The sequence below is a fragment of the Anopheles cruzii genome, chromosome 3 (assembly GCF_943734635.1).
Source record: "Anopheles cruzii chromosome 3, idAnoCruzAS_RS32_06, whole genome shotgun sequence".
Lineage (NCBI taxonomy): Eukaryota > Metazoa > Arthropoda > Insecta > Diptera > Culicidae > Anopheles > Anopheles cruzii.
The window spans coordinates 3,230,245-3,245,194 of NC_069145.1; the positions used below are offsets into that span (position 1 = coordinate 3,230,245).

A 14,950-nucleotide genomic window follows, 5' to 3' on the forward strand; every position below is an offset into this window, starting at 1 on the left:
CCTCCTGTCAGGGTTGCTTACAAAATGTGGTCCGTTTCCCAAACACGGATCCTCCTCCAGCTGGGAAAGTGTGGGAAAGGATTTACAAGCGCACACCAGCGACCCAGGAACAGGGCTGATAAGGGATTATCTTGTCGGCGCGCGTTCGACCAGCGATCGCTTATCAGCGGCGGCTCGGGCTGACAAGGAAATAAGTTACCTCCTGAGCCGTCGGACCGGCCAGCGGTCAGTCGAGTGGTGTGCAATCGAACGGATAGACACGGTCTGAGTCGGAACACCCGGACAACGTAGTGCTTGTGACAATGCTGTGATCGTTCCCCCGTACCTGGACTTGGATCTCTTGCTCTCTCGCTCTCTCTCGCTCTATCTCTCTCTCTCTTCATTTTATCGTCTGCGATCGATAACAAATCAGTGCCATAAAACCCGGAAAGCGGTGACAAAAACAAAACAAAGAAACGTCACAACAATGAGCTATCTCCGGGCCGCCGTTCCGTTGCTGATTCGCTACGGCACCGTTCTGCCGAAACGTTACTTCTCCGTCGTCGGTAGTCCCAGCCTCGGTTCCTATCTGGTGCAACAGGTAAGCGTGTGTACCGCCCGGGAACCTTGGTATGCAAATCCGTCGGAACTTCCCGACCCGTCCCTACTTTCGCCTAATCGCCTAATAACCATTTCGTCTCCACATACGCCGTGCGTGTGCATCCACCGTGAAGCCGCGGCCGCGCTCTGCTAATCGCATTTGATTGGCAGTACATCAGGCTCGTCACCGGCCGGGTCCGCAGGGCGCAGGTGCTGGATATTATCACTCCCGATTACACGTCGACTGTAATTAGTATCCAAACCCCCGGTGCTACCCGTCCGCTCGATAGCCGTAAGGGTGTAATCGTGTTTACGGATTACCCTGTACGCAGCATCCGATTGGGGCTCCGCCGGCTTTGTGCCCCGTTAAGCCGCCGTGCTCGGCAGTCCATCGGCAGTGGTTACGGGACGATCCGCACCGCGCAGCCGATAAATCTATGCGCGTAATGCCTAGCCAGAAGCCAGGACTGTGTACCGCTGATAACGCCCCGGGCAGAAGCCAGAGTCCAGCGCCGCCCGTTCGATAGACGTTGAACATTGGACGCCCACCCGATTGATGTGCTGCTGTTTGAGGGGGGGAATGTTATTTGATTTGAAATTTTATTGAAAACAATGATCCGACACCGGTTGCACCGGTTCCCGGAGCACCGATTGATGTCCGATGTCTTATCGAATCGGGCATCACGGGCCCTGACGGGTGCTGCCGGATCTGGGTGAGATTTGTTTTAGCGGACAAGCAAAACAAGCAGTGCCGAGTCAGTCGTATCAGCGAGCAAGAATCTGCGACGGCCCTCCGCAGATACCCGTCCACAACCAGGAAGCCAAGCGTTCCGTCTTAACGCCAACCTGTTGTTGGCCCGCACTGTGCCTGGTCACGTTTGCAGACTTTGTTGATGCCACCCGATGCCCCGATGTTGTGCTAACCGTATGCTGTGTGGTAACCTTTGATTGGCCATCCCCCTCACTGCCTACCCCAGCGACACCGCAGTCCTGCGCCCGCGTAACAGACTAGGTGCTCGTGTAGATTTCCATTCCAACTTATTTCATAAGAGCGTCTTTGATGTGCCCGTGCCCCGAGAGTTGAGAATGGACGACCAATCGATCCGAGGGATCCATCTTTGAACTTCTTGGCTCGACGGAACGTGACCGACGGAATCAGAATCCTGTCCCACCGTTACTCCTCGCAAACACCGGGAACTGATAAAATTAAATTAATTGACATGCCAGCTTGTTGTTGGCAACTTGGGGACCAATTACGACGAACAGGTGGCAATTGCCAGCCGGAGCAGCTTCAATAACTTCTGACCGAGCAGCAGCAGAAATAACGAGATTCTTCCGTTCCGTCACCACCGCGTGTTGTTGTCGGAAATGAAAACCACAGCTGTTGCCAGGGGGAGAGACCCATCGATCCATTCCAATCATTAGACTATGGGTGCATTATTGAGTTTGGCTCGATTCGGTCTTTATTGATATTTGACTATCGGCGCACAGCTTAACCTTTGTACAACAACGAACATTTCAACTGAAATATTTCACCCGTGCAGCGGACCGAAAGTGACACGTTAACCGCGCGCGGTACGTGCGCTTATGTGCAACATTAATCCAATCAAGGTTCAATTATTTTAGTACACACTCTCCCAGTACAGCTTCCCGGTTGATGGCAACCGTTGTTCATAAACGTGGGACGAACATTCGCGAGAGCGAAAAATCGAATAATAATGGAAATAATTTCCGCCTTCCCGAAAGCGGAACGGGTGCACACAGGATTCCCGGACACAATCCCGGGCATCCTGTAGAATGACGGAAAGGCGCAGCACTCGAAAAAAAAAGCGCAACTGAACTCTCCCGGTCCCGGTGCCGTGCCGTGGCGATAATTAACTTTCGTGACAAAACGTGCCCAGCATAGCGGGCATTCAGCGTCAGAGCAGCGAACTGGCGAACTTATGGACAATTTTCCAATTAACTTTCAACTTTCAACCGAGCTGAGCCGGCGGTACTGGCCAGAGCATTAAGCGATCATCTGGCGACCTGCTCCGTGCCATCGTGTCATTATCGTTCGTCGTGTGACAATGTCGAACCATTATTTCACGCGGATGAACCCAATCGGAGGTCCCCCCAGGTCAGCCAGGTTTTCCTGTGACGGACTCCTAGACGAATTAACGACGGTTTTAAGTGTTTTTTTTGTCGCTTTTGGTGCCCGGAAACACTTAACCCCACGACACGACCATAAACAAATTGTCGCTTTTGCTCGATGGGCGGGGAAAAAATGGGCATGTTGGGGCCCAAAATGGGTCCCAATTTTCGCCGGGACCGAGTTCCCAAAACTTGAAGCTGATTGGAGGACATAACTATCTGAAACAACCGCTAGATGGTTGAAAAGCCGACGTCCGACCCGTTCCAGACGCAACCCCAAGCTGGCGGGTGGTGAACCAATGGCGAGACCAAAACCGAAACCCAGCAACAACGGAGACAACAAAAGTTTTCCATTGTCTTCCAATATTGCTGAGCCTTTTTTGGTGCCCGCCGGCGCACCCCATCAGAATATTAAACGAAGTTTCCAAAATCAAATCTTTTTGCTTTGGTTCGATGCTCCGCGCGTTAATGGCCGGCATTGGTATTGTCCGCCGCACATTTCGTTGGGGACCGTTGTTGGCTCCGACAGCTTTTCACCTTCATCCATCGACTTCGTGTTACATTATTCAAAGGGCCATTTTCCTGCTCGCGAGAAATGGGCGTCCACCCTTCCATCTGTGCCCCATTAGTGTTACTTTCCGTTCCTCGCCGAGGGTCACCACTTCCGGTGACGCGAGGGCCGCAAAACGGCCGAATAAGAATCGCACGACCGAAATGGTGCGACCCTTCTTTAATGGGACCTTCGCTTCGTTCGCGCTACAGGCTAATAAAGCGAAAAATGTGAATCGCACTCTGCACGGATTGCACGAGCGGAAGCAGACCACGTTCGGGGAGCGGAGTGAGCTGAAGTACGCGCGCCGGTTGGTGGTGAAACTGGGCAGTGCAGTCATCACGCGCGAGGACGAGCACGGTCTGGCCCTGGGACGCCTCGCGTCGATCGTGGAGCAGGTGGCCGAGTACCACGTCGAAGGGCGCGAGTGCATCATGGTGACCAGCGGAGCCGTCGCGTTCGGCAAACAGAAGCTCACCCAGGAGCTGCTGATGTCGCTGTCGATGCGCGAAACCCTGTCACCGACGGATCACACACGCCAGGACGCGGGCACGATGGTGGAACCGCGGGCCGCCGCGGCCGTCGGCCAGTCGGGGCTGATGTCGCTGTACGACGCGATGTTCGCCCAGTACGGCATCAAGATCGCGCAGGTCCTGGTGACGGAACCGGACTTCTACAACGAGGAAACGCGCAAGCACCTTTTTAGCACTCTCTCAGAACTGATCAGTCTGAACATTGTGCCGATCATCAACACGAACGATGCGGTCGTCCCGCCGATGTTCATCGTCGACCAGGAGCTGTCGGCGACCGGCAAGAAGCGGGGCATTCGCATCAAGGACAACGACAGCCTGGCGGCTCTGCTGGCAGCCGAAATTCACGCCGATCTGCTGATCCTCATGTCGGACGTGGACGGGATCTACAACAAGCCGCCGTGGGAGGACGGTGCCCGGCTGATGCACACGTACACCCACAGCGACAAGGATCTGATCAAGTTCGGCGAAAAGTCCAAGGTCGGCACCGGTGGCATGAACGCCAAGGTGATGGCCGCAACCTGGGCGCTCGATCGGGGCGTGAGCGTCGTCATCTGTAACGGTATGCAGGATAAGGCGATCAAAAACATCCTCACCGGGCGCAAGGTGGGCACGTTCTTCACCGAGTCCACCTCGGAGAAGGCCGCCCCGGTGGATCAGCTGGCCGAGAATGGTAAGTCCCTCGGGGCGGGAAAAGGGGGAAAAGGTGTCTTATCTCACTCGCCGTCCGTCCTGCAGCACGCACCGGCAGCCGGGTGCTGCAGAATCTCAGTGCCACCGAGCGAGCCCAGGCCGTCAACACGCTGGCCGAGCTGCTGATATCGCGCCAACCGTACATCCTCGAGGCAAACGCCAAGGACCTGGAGGAGGCGAAAAAGTCGGGCCTCGCCAAGCCGCTGCTTTCGCGTCTGTCACTGACCGGGCCCAAGCTGCAGAGTTTAGCCACGGGCCTGAAGCAGATTGCTGAAGACAGTCACAGGGTAAGCGGAAGGAAGACACACCGTAATAGGGTTCTAACAGAGTTCCGATTCTCTTCCCAAGAACGTGGGCCGTGTGCTGAAGCGGACGAAGCTGGCCGAAGGGCTCGAGCTGAAGCAAGTGACGGTGCCCATCGGGGTGCTGCTGGTGATATTCGAATCCCGTCCGGACTCGCTGCCCCAGGTGGCCGCCCTAGCGATGGCCTCGGGCAACGGGCTGCTCCTGAAAGGGGGCAAAGAGGCGGCCCACAGTAACCGGGCCCTGATGGAGCTGGTGAAGGAATCTCTCGCCCCGACCGGTGCGGCCAACGCCATCTCGCTGGTGTCGACCCGCGAAGAAATCAGCGATCTGCTCTCGATGGACGAACACATCGATCTAATTATCCCGCGCGGTTCCAGCGACCTGGTCCGCAGCATCCAACAGAAAGCGCAACACATCCCCGTGATGGGCCACGCGGAGGGCATCTGCCACGTGTACGTCGATCGGGAGGCCGACCTCGACAAAGCGCTCAAGATTATCCGAGACTCCAAGTGCGACTACCCGGCCGGTAAGTAGCGTCGCCGTGGCCACCGAACACCGAACAATTCCGAACCTCGCCCACAGCGTGCAACGCCATGGAAACGCTGCTCATCCACGAGGAACTCATGAAGGACGGTGCGTTCTTTACGGACGTGTGCAACATGCTGAAGCGGGAAGGCGTCAAGATCAACTCTGGGCCGAAACTGAGCCAAACGCTTACGTTCGGGCCGCCGCAAGCGAAATCGCTCAAGTTCGAGTACGGCGCGCTGGAGTGTAGCATCGAGACGGTGAAGGACCTCGAGGAAGCCATCCAACACGTGCACACGTACGGCAGCGGGCACACGGACGTTATCGTAACGGAAAATGGTAAAGAAGCAAGCGCTCAACGCGGGCGGATTTAAGTGATTTATTTTAAAACCGATTCTCTCCCTCCGTCAGCGAACGCGGCCAAGTACTTCCAGAGCAACGTCGACAGTGCGTGCGTGTTCCACAACGCCAGCAGCCGCTTCGCCGATGGGTTCCGTTTCGGTCTCGGAGCGGAAGTAGGCATTTCGACCGCCAGAATACACGCGCGCGGCCCAGTCGGTGTGGAAGGACTGCTGACGACGAAATGGATTCTCAGCGGTGTCGATCACACGGCCTCGGAGTTTACCGATGGAACGCGAGCCTGGGTCCACCAAGCGCTTCCCACCGAGTAGTCCCTGCGCCGAAGCAGACTGCCACTGCCCGTTTGAACTGTTCGTTTCTTTGCTTTCGCATTTGTTTGGCCACCGTTCTTCCGGTTCCGGTATAACAGAGTACCAGATGGAACAAAGTGCGCACCAAGTCAACAAATTAATGCCCATTGATTGCCGCTCATTGTAGTGTAGGTACGTGTGTGTGTGTGTGTGTGTGTGTGAGGAGAACTGTTAAATAAACTCATTCCATTATCCGTGTACTCCGTCCGAGGGGCCCAATGTGGGGCGGAAAGTAATCGTTTCATTTTCCGCACGCGCGCCGTGGCTGAAGGAAACCGAACTACGGAACCGCTTCCGATGGCGTTCATGTTCCGGCATGTACCGGTGTGCAAACAGTAACCGTTGTACCGTTTCCGAAGCGACAAAATAAAATTTTAATTAATTCCAACGGCCCGCTAATGAGCGAGCAATAAATTATTGGCCAACTGCATTGCCAACATTACGCACAGGAGTTTGATGACCCGGTATGCTGTTGCTGGCCCAATTTAAAGATTTTACAATTAACAGCCAACAGAAGTTGAAGCCTTTGCTTAATCATTTTGAGATTTATCATTTGCGGAAGCTGTGCTTAGTCATTCAAATAGCTAGTTTGACGCGCTAGTGACTTAGTTACGAACATGGTTTCATTTTATCTTTATTTGCGATGATTAAACAACAACTAACATATCAACCCCGTAAAAGGATTTCATCTACAAAATATTTACATTTCTAGAAGATCGTACATCGCTTGGGATCGCTGCTGCTGCTTCGGTCGTTAAAACAAACTAAGTAATGTTATCACACATCCTACAAAACGGAACAACTGGGCACCGGAATTAATGGGCTTCAAACTCGGATAGATCGAAAACGGGCATCTCGAGCGGTGCCAGTGCAGCCAAGTTGTCGTCCCTGGACGTCGAATCAATATCGCGCTTCGGCACATCGCGATCCTTACCGAGCGCACTGGCCGGCCCTTCCACCTTTCCCTGCGTGCCACTGTCCTTCTCCTTCTCGTAGCAACGCAACTTTTCCCGCAGCATTTCGTTCTCGGTCGCATACTCGTCGATGTTTTGGGCCATCCGCTGTATCAAGATGTGTAGCGAGTGATTGAGGCCAATCAATTCCCCGGCCGCCTTCGGTGCGGTGCCACCATCATTGCCACCGGTTGAAGTTAGGCTTTTGCTCAGTGTCTCCAACAAACCGTCGGTATCGTCGAGATTATGATAGATCGCCACCTGCAGCTCGTTATACTTGTCCATCTTTTCATTTTGCTGCGTCAGCCACTGCGGGTTCTTGCGTCGCTGATAGTCCATGGCTTTGAGGTACCGTTCGTACTGCTGCTTCTTGACACGCAATCGGTCGATCTGCTTCAGGTGATACTTATGCTGCAACTGCAACGACTCCTGAACCACTGGTGAGGCATGGATTTTGAGCGCTTCCTCAAAGTGAAACACGGCCTTCCGGTGGCATTCCGTGGCTTCGTCGTACCGTCGACTTCTGACATAATTTTCTGCCCTCCTACCGTACATGTGTGCCTGGGAAAGGAAACGGGGAACCGGAACATTAAAACGATATTGTGGCCAATAAATCGAACAACCCTCAGAGTAAGCACACTAACCGTATTAAGATGTGAATTTTCCATGTCCCACAAACTAAAAACTTCTGCTTTGTTTACGAACGGAACGTCACAACAAATCTGACAGAAAACGGGCCTGTGAAGCAACAGCTGATCGGAGCAGTGTTGCCAGACAATCGACTGCCGGTGCTGTCAGTTTTGTGTTTCGTATCCTTGAGCGCCGCGGACGTGTTGTCGCGTGGTGAAAGTTGGGACATTGTTAGTTCTACGATCGCGCGTTTCCCATTCTGTTGGTGGTAAATTATTGCACGGTTCCGCTTTTATCGATCTCCTTGTTTTTCTCGAGCCAATCTGACCGCGCAACACCGCCCGGACACGTTGTTGATTCGCGTGACACAGACAACAACACACGGCGACGCAATAGATTGGTTGGTTGGTACCCGTTTGTGTGTTGCGATAAGCGCCTGGGGTTCAGTAGTGTACGATTAAACGATTAGCCTGAAGTGTGTTATGTGCTGTATTCAAGTTTCCTACACAACCCAACACACTGGGCCGAGGACAGGGCGTTGTTATGCTACAACCTTCAGCCGCACACCATACGTAAACAGTTGACCAACGTACGGCCTTCACGGTATTGAGAAACGTTCCCGTCCCCATCCTTCGCCCGTTCGTGCCCGCAGCATAGGGGACTAAAATTGTTAAAACCACACGACGGGCGACGACCAAAAAATGTGTCGGGACGAAATTTTAGCTCAACTCACCGAGTTGTTCGGAGACTACATTGAACAGCAGCGCATTCTCAGCACGATTGACAAACTGGACGGTAACTGTGCGTATCAACTACTTTTACCTTCACAACACGTATACGTTAATGATCAAAGGCGTTTCTTCTCCCCCTTTTACCAGTGGATGCATGTATCGAGGCTCTGCTAGCGAACGACGGACAAGGGTTCCAGTGGAAAAAAGTGCAGGAAAAGCCTCTCTCTAATCTCAACAACCCGGAAAACAGCAATACCCTTCTACCAAGCGATGGGCCCGATCGGTCCACTGGTGCGACGCGAAAAACGAACGTGTCTCCGTCGAAAAGTCGCCGTGAAGAGATGCCGGCGAGCTTCGCCTCGCTTCTACACAAAGGAAGCTTTGCAACGGTTCAGCAGCCAGTGGTTACCAATAGCAACCAGCAGCCGAGCCGAGCTCAAAGGAAATCCCATCCGCCACCGAACCTTCCGAGCAACTTCGGCACCACGGTTGATATGGTGGCGCAAGGTTATCGGGTGATGGTGCTGATGCGCGGTGCCCCGGGCAGTGGCAAGACGCATCTCTCGCGCATGCTTATCGACCGCACATCGGCGGGCGATTATCGAAATCACATTTTCAGCGCCGACGACTACTTCATGGTTAACGGGGTGTACAAGTTTCAGCCCGACGCTCTCGACAGTGCGCATCGGTTTACGCAGAGTAGCGTGCAAGCGAAAGCCCGCGAAGGCTGGAGCCCTATCGTGGTGGACAACACCAACGTGCGGTTGTGGGAAATGTTCCCTTACGTGCAGATAGCGGCCGAACATGGTTACTTCCTCGAAACTCTCGAACCGACCACGCACTGGCGCAACAACAGTCGCAGTCTGGCCATTCGCAATACGCACGGCGTGCCAGAGCCGAAGATTAAGAGCATGCTGCAAAACTTTGAAAAGCTGTCGAGCGTACGCGAACTATACCGTTCGTGTAAGCTCGAGCACATGCTATCCATTCCGCCAAAAATGCGCCACTATCCCATTCTGCCACAGGACTTGGTAATACCGCCCAGTGACAGACCGGGAGACAACGGATCGCATAAAAGTGTCCCCAAATGGAACGAGGACTGGAGAGATCCGCTGGATGGTACCGTTCCGAAAGCGACCAACGGACCAACGACGACACTCGATCTGGCGGCAATTCCCGTACCAAAACCTCCGCGAGACGGACGACAAAGCATACTACCAGCAGCCGCCGCCCGTCAGTCGGCGGCGATGGACGAGGAAGAAGCCGGAGCCACAGGTGGCGGGACGCTGATAGAAGACTTTTCCTGGGACTTTACGGATGACTGGCAAAAGTCCGAACCGAACTGGAAACCGTACGATACGGAGAGCGTCCAGTTCTGGGGCCAACCATCGTCGTCACAGCGGAGCCAAAGTCCACCGAAAGCCTCGCTACTGAGGGCCGCTAATGAAACCAGCACGCCGAAGACAAAGCCAATGAAAAACGCCAGCTCTCGCACCGGTCCGGTTCTTAGCAAGCACCGGCGCGGGTGTGCGAACGAAAACGCGAGCTTTTCGGAAATCTGCAACCTCTATCCGAAGGTGCCGGAATCGTACCTGTGGGATCTGTTCGAAAAGTGCAGTGGCGATGGCGATTGGGTGGCGAACCTGTTGCTGGAAGAGCAAAAGCTAGAAAACTTTGAGAGTGCCACAACGGAGGAGGAAGAAAACGGCGGCGGCTGCACCTCGGCCGGTGGAGCGATGGCCTTGCAGGTGCTGGAGTGCAATTGTGATGGTGAACCGTTCGGGAAGGAAACTCCCAGAGCTACGATGGTCGTCAACAACGTGATGGAAAAGAGTTCCCCTTTGGCTGCTGCTTCGCTGCTGTCAGCTCGTGACTCGATGGCTCGCGACCGCGAGGGACGCGAAGCGGCCAAGAAGAAACTGGAAACACGGTTCGTGCTCGGTAACGAACACTTTTCGGAGCACGTGCAAAAAATACGCCTTGCGCGAGGTATCGTTACGGCGGACCAGCCCGAAAGCGGTTCCTCGCCGGCCGAAGAGGACCTGGAAGTCCTGGACGAGGGCGATGCAAAGGGTAACGACAGTGAGGTGACCGAGCTGCGCTTGGGAGTGGAATTAGTCGAGCAGCTACACTCCCTGTTCCGCGACAAACACTGTCCCAGATCGCTCGATCTAGACAACCTCCCACCGGAACGGACACGGGTCTTTATGGCCACCGAAATGGCCGAACAGCTGTATCTGCTCTTCCTTGACTCGATGTACAGCTACAGCGAGGAGGAGAAGTTGTTAAACATACGCCAGGACGCCCGTATGGCCCGGCTGATGGAGACTAAGGAAAAGTATCCGGCGCTGTTTAAACCGCAAGACCCTACCGCGGCACCCAATCTGCGCGACATTATCGAGATGGAGCAAGCGTTGGCGGCGTACCAGAAAGAAACGAACGAAAGCTGGCAGAAGGCTGGCAGCGCACAGGATCTGGCCCAGCAAATGTCGCAACAAAAACTGCGAGAACTGTATCCGCACGTCAACGGGGACGATCTGCTGCAGATACTGGCGGCGCACAATAATCACTTCGACGAAACGGTGCAGGTTGTGAACGCTTCCATCCCCGCGGACATGCTCCGCCAGATGCAAGAAAGCGAACAGCTCCTGAAACAGCGGGCAGAGAACGAGAAGCAAAAGCTACTGGAACTGTTCGATTCGCCCGTCCCGAGTTCACCGGAGTTGACGGGCGAGGAAGCGATCAACTTCCATCTGATCACGGCCGAAGAGTGTCGCAATCTGGCACAGCATCATCTGGACTTGAAAAACGAATGCCACCAGAAGTCGCGCGTGGCCATCCAACGGGGCGTCCCGGGACTGGCGGACTATTACTCGCAGATCGCCCGTCTGCACCGGACCAAGATTGACATGTACAACAGCCGGGCGTCGAACTGCATCATGGAGGTGCACAAGCTGAAGCTCAACAACTCGGACGTGCTCGATCTGCACTACCTACACTCGCAGGAAGCACTGCGCTGCCTGGAGCTATTTCTGGCCGAGCACGCCTCGCAGTTGCTCAAATCGCAGCAGCGCTTCCGGACACTGTACATCATCACGGGTCGCGGCCTCCATTCGGCCGATGGTAAACCGATCATCAAGCAGCGCGTCAAGGTGCTGCTTCGGGCGAAAAATATAAGGTAGGTCATCGGGGTAGGCTTCGACAATCAAAACCATCGCAGTAACCCTTCTCCACCCCGCGCACACACCGACAGGTACACCGAGCTGAATCCGGGCTTTCTGAAAATCAAACTCTACAACCGTGATGATCTCGAGCAGCTAATGGTCATGGAGTAGAGCACACCACCAACCACCGATCGATCGCGCACGATCAATCAACCGACGGCTGATCGGCAGTACCAGGAACAGCCAACAAAGTGTACTTACGCGTGCTCTAGACGCGGGAAATCGATGTACCTGACTATTTGGCCATGATTATAGGAATCGCGGTCGCGGACGGCAATCGGGGGGCGGTGGGTAGGACATTTTTTTTCTATTACATTCGAAAGGCCATAAAATATGTTAGTACGAAAGAAGCATAGAAAGACGAGCTCCCCGCACAAAGGGGAGGACCAACACGGTGGTGAGACACGGTCACTAACGAAGACGAAGGCGTCTTCGTTGATGCATAAAGTAACCAATAAATTTTTTTTTATATTTTTGAATTTTTACAATTGTTTCAAAAACAAAGAACACAAAAACGGCTGGCCTTCAAGATACGTGGGGCAACTTATGGGCGGTTTCTTTGGGAATGTATCTGTTTGCATAGATTCCTCTTCTCTACCGTGTTGTTCATGTCCCAGAGTCGCTCCAGGGTACGGTTTCGTGCCGACTGTCCTTCATTGGGGAAGTAGTGAACGATGTGTGCGGAAGCGATACTATCTCTACTCCACGTGGACTCTCGGGACAAAGATTTGGACTTGGAACGTAAGAAACAGTACGATTAAATTGCAACAAATTGGGTGTCGGTGACGGTGGCTTAACCTACCAGTTTTGGATTATCTTTCAATCCCTTCATCACGCCCAGCTCGGAAACCGATTCCGACTGCCTGAAGCCTTTGTCTAGGCATTGGAAACTTAAGGAAAATTTGGACAACTTCTTGTGCTTTCTACAAAGAGATTACGGAACAAAGGTTAATCATCGGATGTGTCCCATGATGCACCCAGGGCGTCTATTTTACGTGACATCTTCGAAGTAAACGTGCTTCATCAATCGGGCGGCACTGATTCGTTGATCCGGATGGTAGGCCAAGGTTTTCTTCAGCATATCCAATCCGTACGCGCTGAGCAGTGGCAACAGGAGCCGGAAATCCTCTGGGCAGTGCTTGCGAAATTCGAGCTTTCCAACGTTGAGGTGCTTAAACTTTTCCAGCAAGGCTTTCGACGGTGTCCCGAGCAGACCGTGGATCAGATCGAGCATGTGCACCTCGTTCCCGCCCGGGAAGAGCGGTTGGCGGGTGATCATCTCGTAGAAGCAGCACCCGACCGCCCAAACGTCCATCTTCGGCCCATAGTAACCCATCGTCAGAAGGCACTCCGGTGCCCGGTACCAGCGGGTGGCGATGTAGGCCGCGCGTGGTGATTGTTCGTCAATCCGACAGATCGTCCCGAAGTCACCCAGCTGCACCAGTTCCTTTTTCTCCACCCCTTGGGCCAGTTTAATTAGAATATTCTCCGGTTTAATGTCCCGATGGAATATGCCGTGCCGGTGCAGATGATCCAGGCCGCTGATGATCTGGAAAATGAAACGACGTGCCCGATTTTCCGACAGCGCTCGTTTTCGAGTCCGAATGAAATCGTGCAGACTCATGTCCATCAGTTCCATGATCAACGTGAGCCGATTGCCATAGCTAGATCGTGGTGGAAAATGGACAAAGTTGAAAGCATCCCGCAACCCGACACCCCCACCTTTCCCATACATACTGCATAACGTCCACGATGGTCAGAAGATTCGGATGGCTTGGGACTTGCTTGATCAGATTCACCTCCGAGCACAGCAGCGGGTCGTCGATATTGTCGCATTCTTCGCGAAGCTTCTTCGCAGCAAAGTACGTGCCCAGCACACGATCACGCACCCGGTAGACATCGGAAAATGCTCCCTCGCCGATTTTCTCTAATATTTTATAATCTGCTGTGAAGGAGAAACCAGAAACCGACCACTGACCACTGGTGGGTTTAAAAAACCGTTTAAAAAAGCCAAATATACTACCTGTTAATTTCGGTCGACTCATAACTGCATTGCACTCCGTCCACAGTTTGCTGAGACTTTCGCACAAAACCAACCATCGCGGAACATTTTTCACAAATCAAGGCGCACTTTGATATCTGATTTATTATCGCTTACAACACGTACGTCGACGTTGCGCGTGGTAAGAAACCAGCTGCTGGTTCAATAAAATTGCAACATTTCAACTACCTACAAACGGTCACCGAGCGAGGTGCCGACGAATTCCTAATTCCGAAAGTGGACGTAATATTTATGGAACAGCTGAGTGCGCAATCGCATTCATTCAAGGCACGAATGTCGATATCCGTTGAACTTATGGCTAATATAGATTGCAATAAAACTACCCATCGTGCGATTTTTCGATTTCTTTTTACACGCTTAGATTAGGAATAAAAAGAAGCCCAGCTTCGGCTTTCCTCTTGGTCTCTCTTTTGGCAACCCTTCCGACGTTCATTCATCGTCTAGCTATCTAACAGCTAGGAACACATGGCCGCTAGTTTGCCGTGGATTCCTTCTGGTCTACCTTTTCGAACTGTATTGCCCTGTTTTTGATCGACCGGCGTAGCAGGTTCCCCACGGATTGAAACTCTTTCTTTGGTGGAGTCTCCAGAAACACGCCCTCAAAGATGGTTTCTAAATTGAGGCGCGTCCGGGAGGCGTGCAAATCGGGTGGCGTCAATCCGATGCGGGCATGTAATTCGTCCAGCGTAACCCAGCCTCCAGCTTCCGGCGGTTGACGGCCCGACTCCGTGTCCTTCCCCACCGGCGTACTGCACCCGCTGTACTGCTCATGTCCCGATGTTGGGCTGCTCGATTCGAAGGATTCTCGTTCGATAGGCGACAACGATCGGGCCGATGGTGACAGAGATTCGGCAGTAAACGGTGGCATCTCATCGAGCAGGCCTGAGGCTCCCGTGAAAGGTGCCTCACCGTCCTGGGACGCGTTGAACGGCGATAAACAGCCATCCTCGTCCGAGGACGAATCGTACGAACAACCCTTGCCCAACGATCGGCGGTGGTTAACGGTCTTTGGTGGCGTTCGGACTTCACTCATCTCGCTCCACAGCTGCGTTCCGGTGCCAGAGTACTTTGCTGCCCCAATAAAAGGGCGCACAACGGCGAAATGTAACACTTGCTCAATGTCAAAATATTACGGCCACAACACAGGTACAAAATTGTATCAAAACGAGCATCTCACACAAATATTTCGCATTTTCAGGTAAACTTCGCGTTCGTTTTGACATTTCATTGACATTGTTTTTTTTTTGACATTTGACAGTTGGTGTAATTGTTGCCAGGTTTTCAACAAAACCTCTCCTTTAGTTTTTCATACAAAACCTCCTTT

The 14,950-nt window shown here is 53.3% G+C and overlaps 5 protein-coding genes across 5 annotated transcripts; 2 read left to right on the forward strand and 3 right to left on the reverse strand.

The window, feature by feature from the left end:
- The first annotated feature begins 259 nt into the window (after positions 1-259).
- LOC128275428 (delta-1-pyrroline-5-carboxylate synthase) lies at positions 260-6,528 on the forward strand. The gene is made up of 6 exons (XM_053013920.1): positions 260-580; positions 3,475-4,465; positions 4,531-4,772; positions 4,834-5,317; positions 5,374-5,655; positions 5,728-6,528. The coding sequence occupies exons 1-6, from the start codon at positions 467-469 to the stop codon at positions 5,985-5,987; spliced, it is 2,373 nt and encodes a 790-aa protein (XP_052869880.1). The 5' UTR covers positions 260-466; the 3' UTR covers positions 5,988-6,528.
- Positions 6,529-6,650: 122 nt separating this feature from the next.
- On the reverse strand, positions 6,651-7,698 carry LOC128273365 (uncharacterized). The gene is made up of 2 exons (XM_053011309.1): positions 7,624-7,698; positions 6,651-7,540 (listed from the first exon to the last, which is right to left on the reverse strand). The coding sequence occupies exons 1-2, from the start codon at positions 7,645-7,647 to the stop codon at positions 6,842-6,844; spliced, it is 723 nt and encodes a 240-aa protein (XP_052867269.1). The 5' UTR covers positions 7,648-7,698; the 3' UTR covers positions 6,651-6,841.
- Positions 7,699-8,300: 602 nt separating this feature from the next.
- On the forward strand, positions 8,301-11,932 carry LOC128272125 (NEDD4-binding protein 2). The gene is made up of 3 exons (XM_053009872.1): positions 8,301-8,410; positions 8,488-11,518; positions 11,594-11,932. Exons 1-3 carry the CDS (start codon positions 8,311-8,313, stop codon positions 11,673-11,675), a joined length of 3,213 nt encoding a protein of 1,070 aa, XP_052865832.1. The 5' UTR covers positions 8,301-8,310; the 3' UTR covers positions 11,676-11,932.
- Positions 11,933-12,108: 176 nt separating this feature from the next.
- LOC128274854 (MAPK/MAK/MRK overlapping kinase-like) lies at positions 12,109-14,860 on the reverse strand. The gene is made up of 5 exons (XM_053013184.1): positions 14,848-14,860; positions 13,302-13,506; positions 12,560-13,228; positions 12,367-12,487; positions 12,109-12,276 (listed from the first exon to the last, which is right to left on the reverse strand). The coding sequence occupies exons 1-5, from the start codon at positions 14,858-14,860 to the stop codon at positions 12,109-12,111; spliced, it is 1,176 nt and encodes a 391-aa protein (XP_052869144.1).
- On the reverse strand, positions 13,826-14,659 carry LOC128273718 (uncharacterized). Its single transcript, XM_053011747.1, has one exon. The coding sequence runs from the start codon at positions 14,657-14,659 to the stop codon at positions 14,099-14,101; it is 561 nt and encodes a 186-aa protein (XP_052867707.1). The 3' UTR covers positions 13,826-14,098.
- Positions 14,861-14,950: the final 90 nt, after the last annotated feature.

Excerpts from the sequence above, each read along its gene's own strand:
- LOC128272125 (XM_053009872.1), top strand. The coding sequence starts at position 8,311 with ATGTGTCGGGACGAAATTTTAGCTCAACTCACCGAGTTGTTCGGAGAC. Across the intron at positions 8,411-8,487 it reads TGACAAACTGGACGGTAACT|TGGATGCATGTATCGAGGCT; the intron begins GTGCGTATCAAC and ends CCCTTTTACCAG. Across the intron at positions 11,519-11,593 it reads CTTCGGGCGAAAAATATAAG|GTACACCGAGCTGAATCCGG; the intron begins GTAGGTCATCGG and ends ACACACCGACAG.
- LOC128273365 (XM_053011309.1), bottom strand. The coding sequence starts at position 7,647 with ATGGAAAATTCACATCTTAATACG. Across the intron at positions 7,541-7,623 it reads AAAATTCACATCTTAATACG|GCACACATGTACGGTAGGAG; the intron begins GTTAGTGTGCTT and ends TTCCTTTCCCAG.
- LOC128275428 (XM_053013920.1), top strand. The coding sequence starts at position 467 with ATGAGCTATCTCCGGGCCGCCGTTCCGTTGCTGATTCGCTACGGCACC. Across the intron at positions 4,466-4,530 it reads GGATCAGCTGGCCGAGAATG|CACGCACCGGCAGCCGGGTG; the intron begins GTAAGTCCCTCG and ends TCCGTCCTGCAG. Across the intron at positions 5,656-5,727 it reads CGTTATCGTAACGGAAAATG|CGAACGCGGCCAAGTACTTC; the intron begins GTAAAGAAGCAA and ends TCCCTCCGTCAG.
- LOC128274854 (XM_053013184.1), bottom strand. Across the intron at positions 13,229-13,301 it reads ACCATCGTGGACGTTATGCA|CTATGGCAATCGGCTCACGT; the intron begins GTATGTATGGGA and ends ACCACGATCTAG. Across the intron at positions 12,488-12,559 it reads GTTTACTTCGAAGATGTCAC|AAAGCACAAGAAGTTGTCCA; the intron begins GTAAAATAGACG and ends ATCTCTTTGTAG.
- LOC128273718 (XM_053011747.1), bottom strand. The coding sequence starts at position 14,659 with ATGAGTGAAGTCCGAACGCCACCAAAGACCGTTAACCACCGCCGATCG.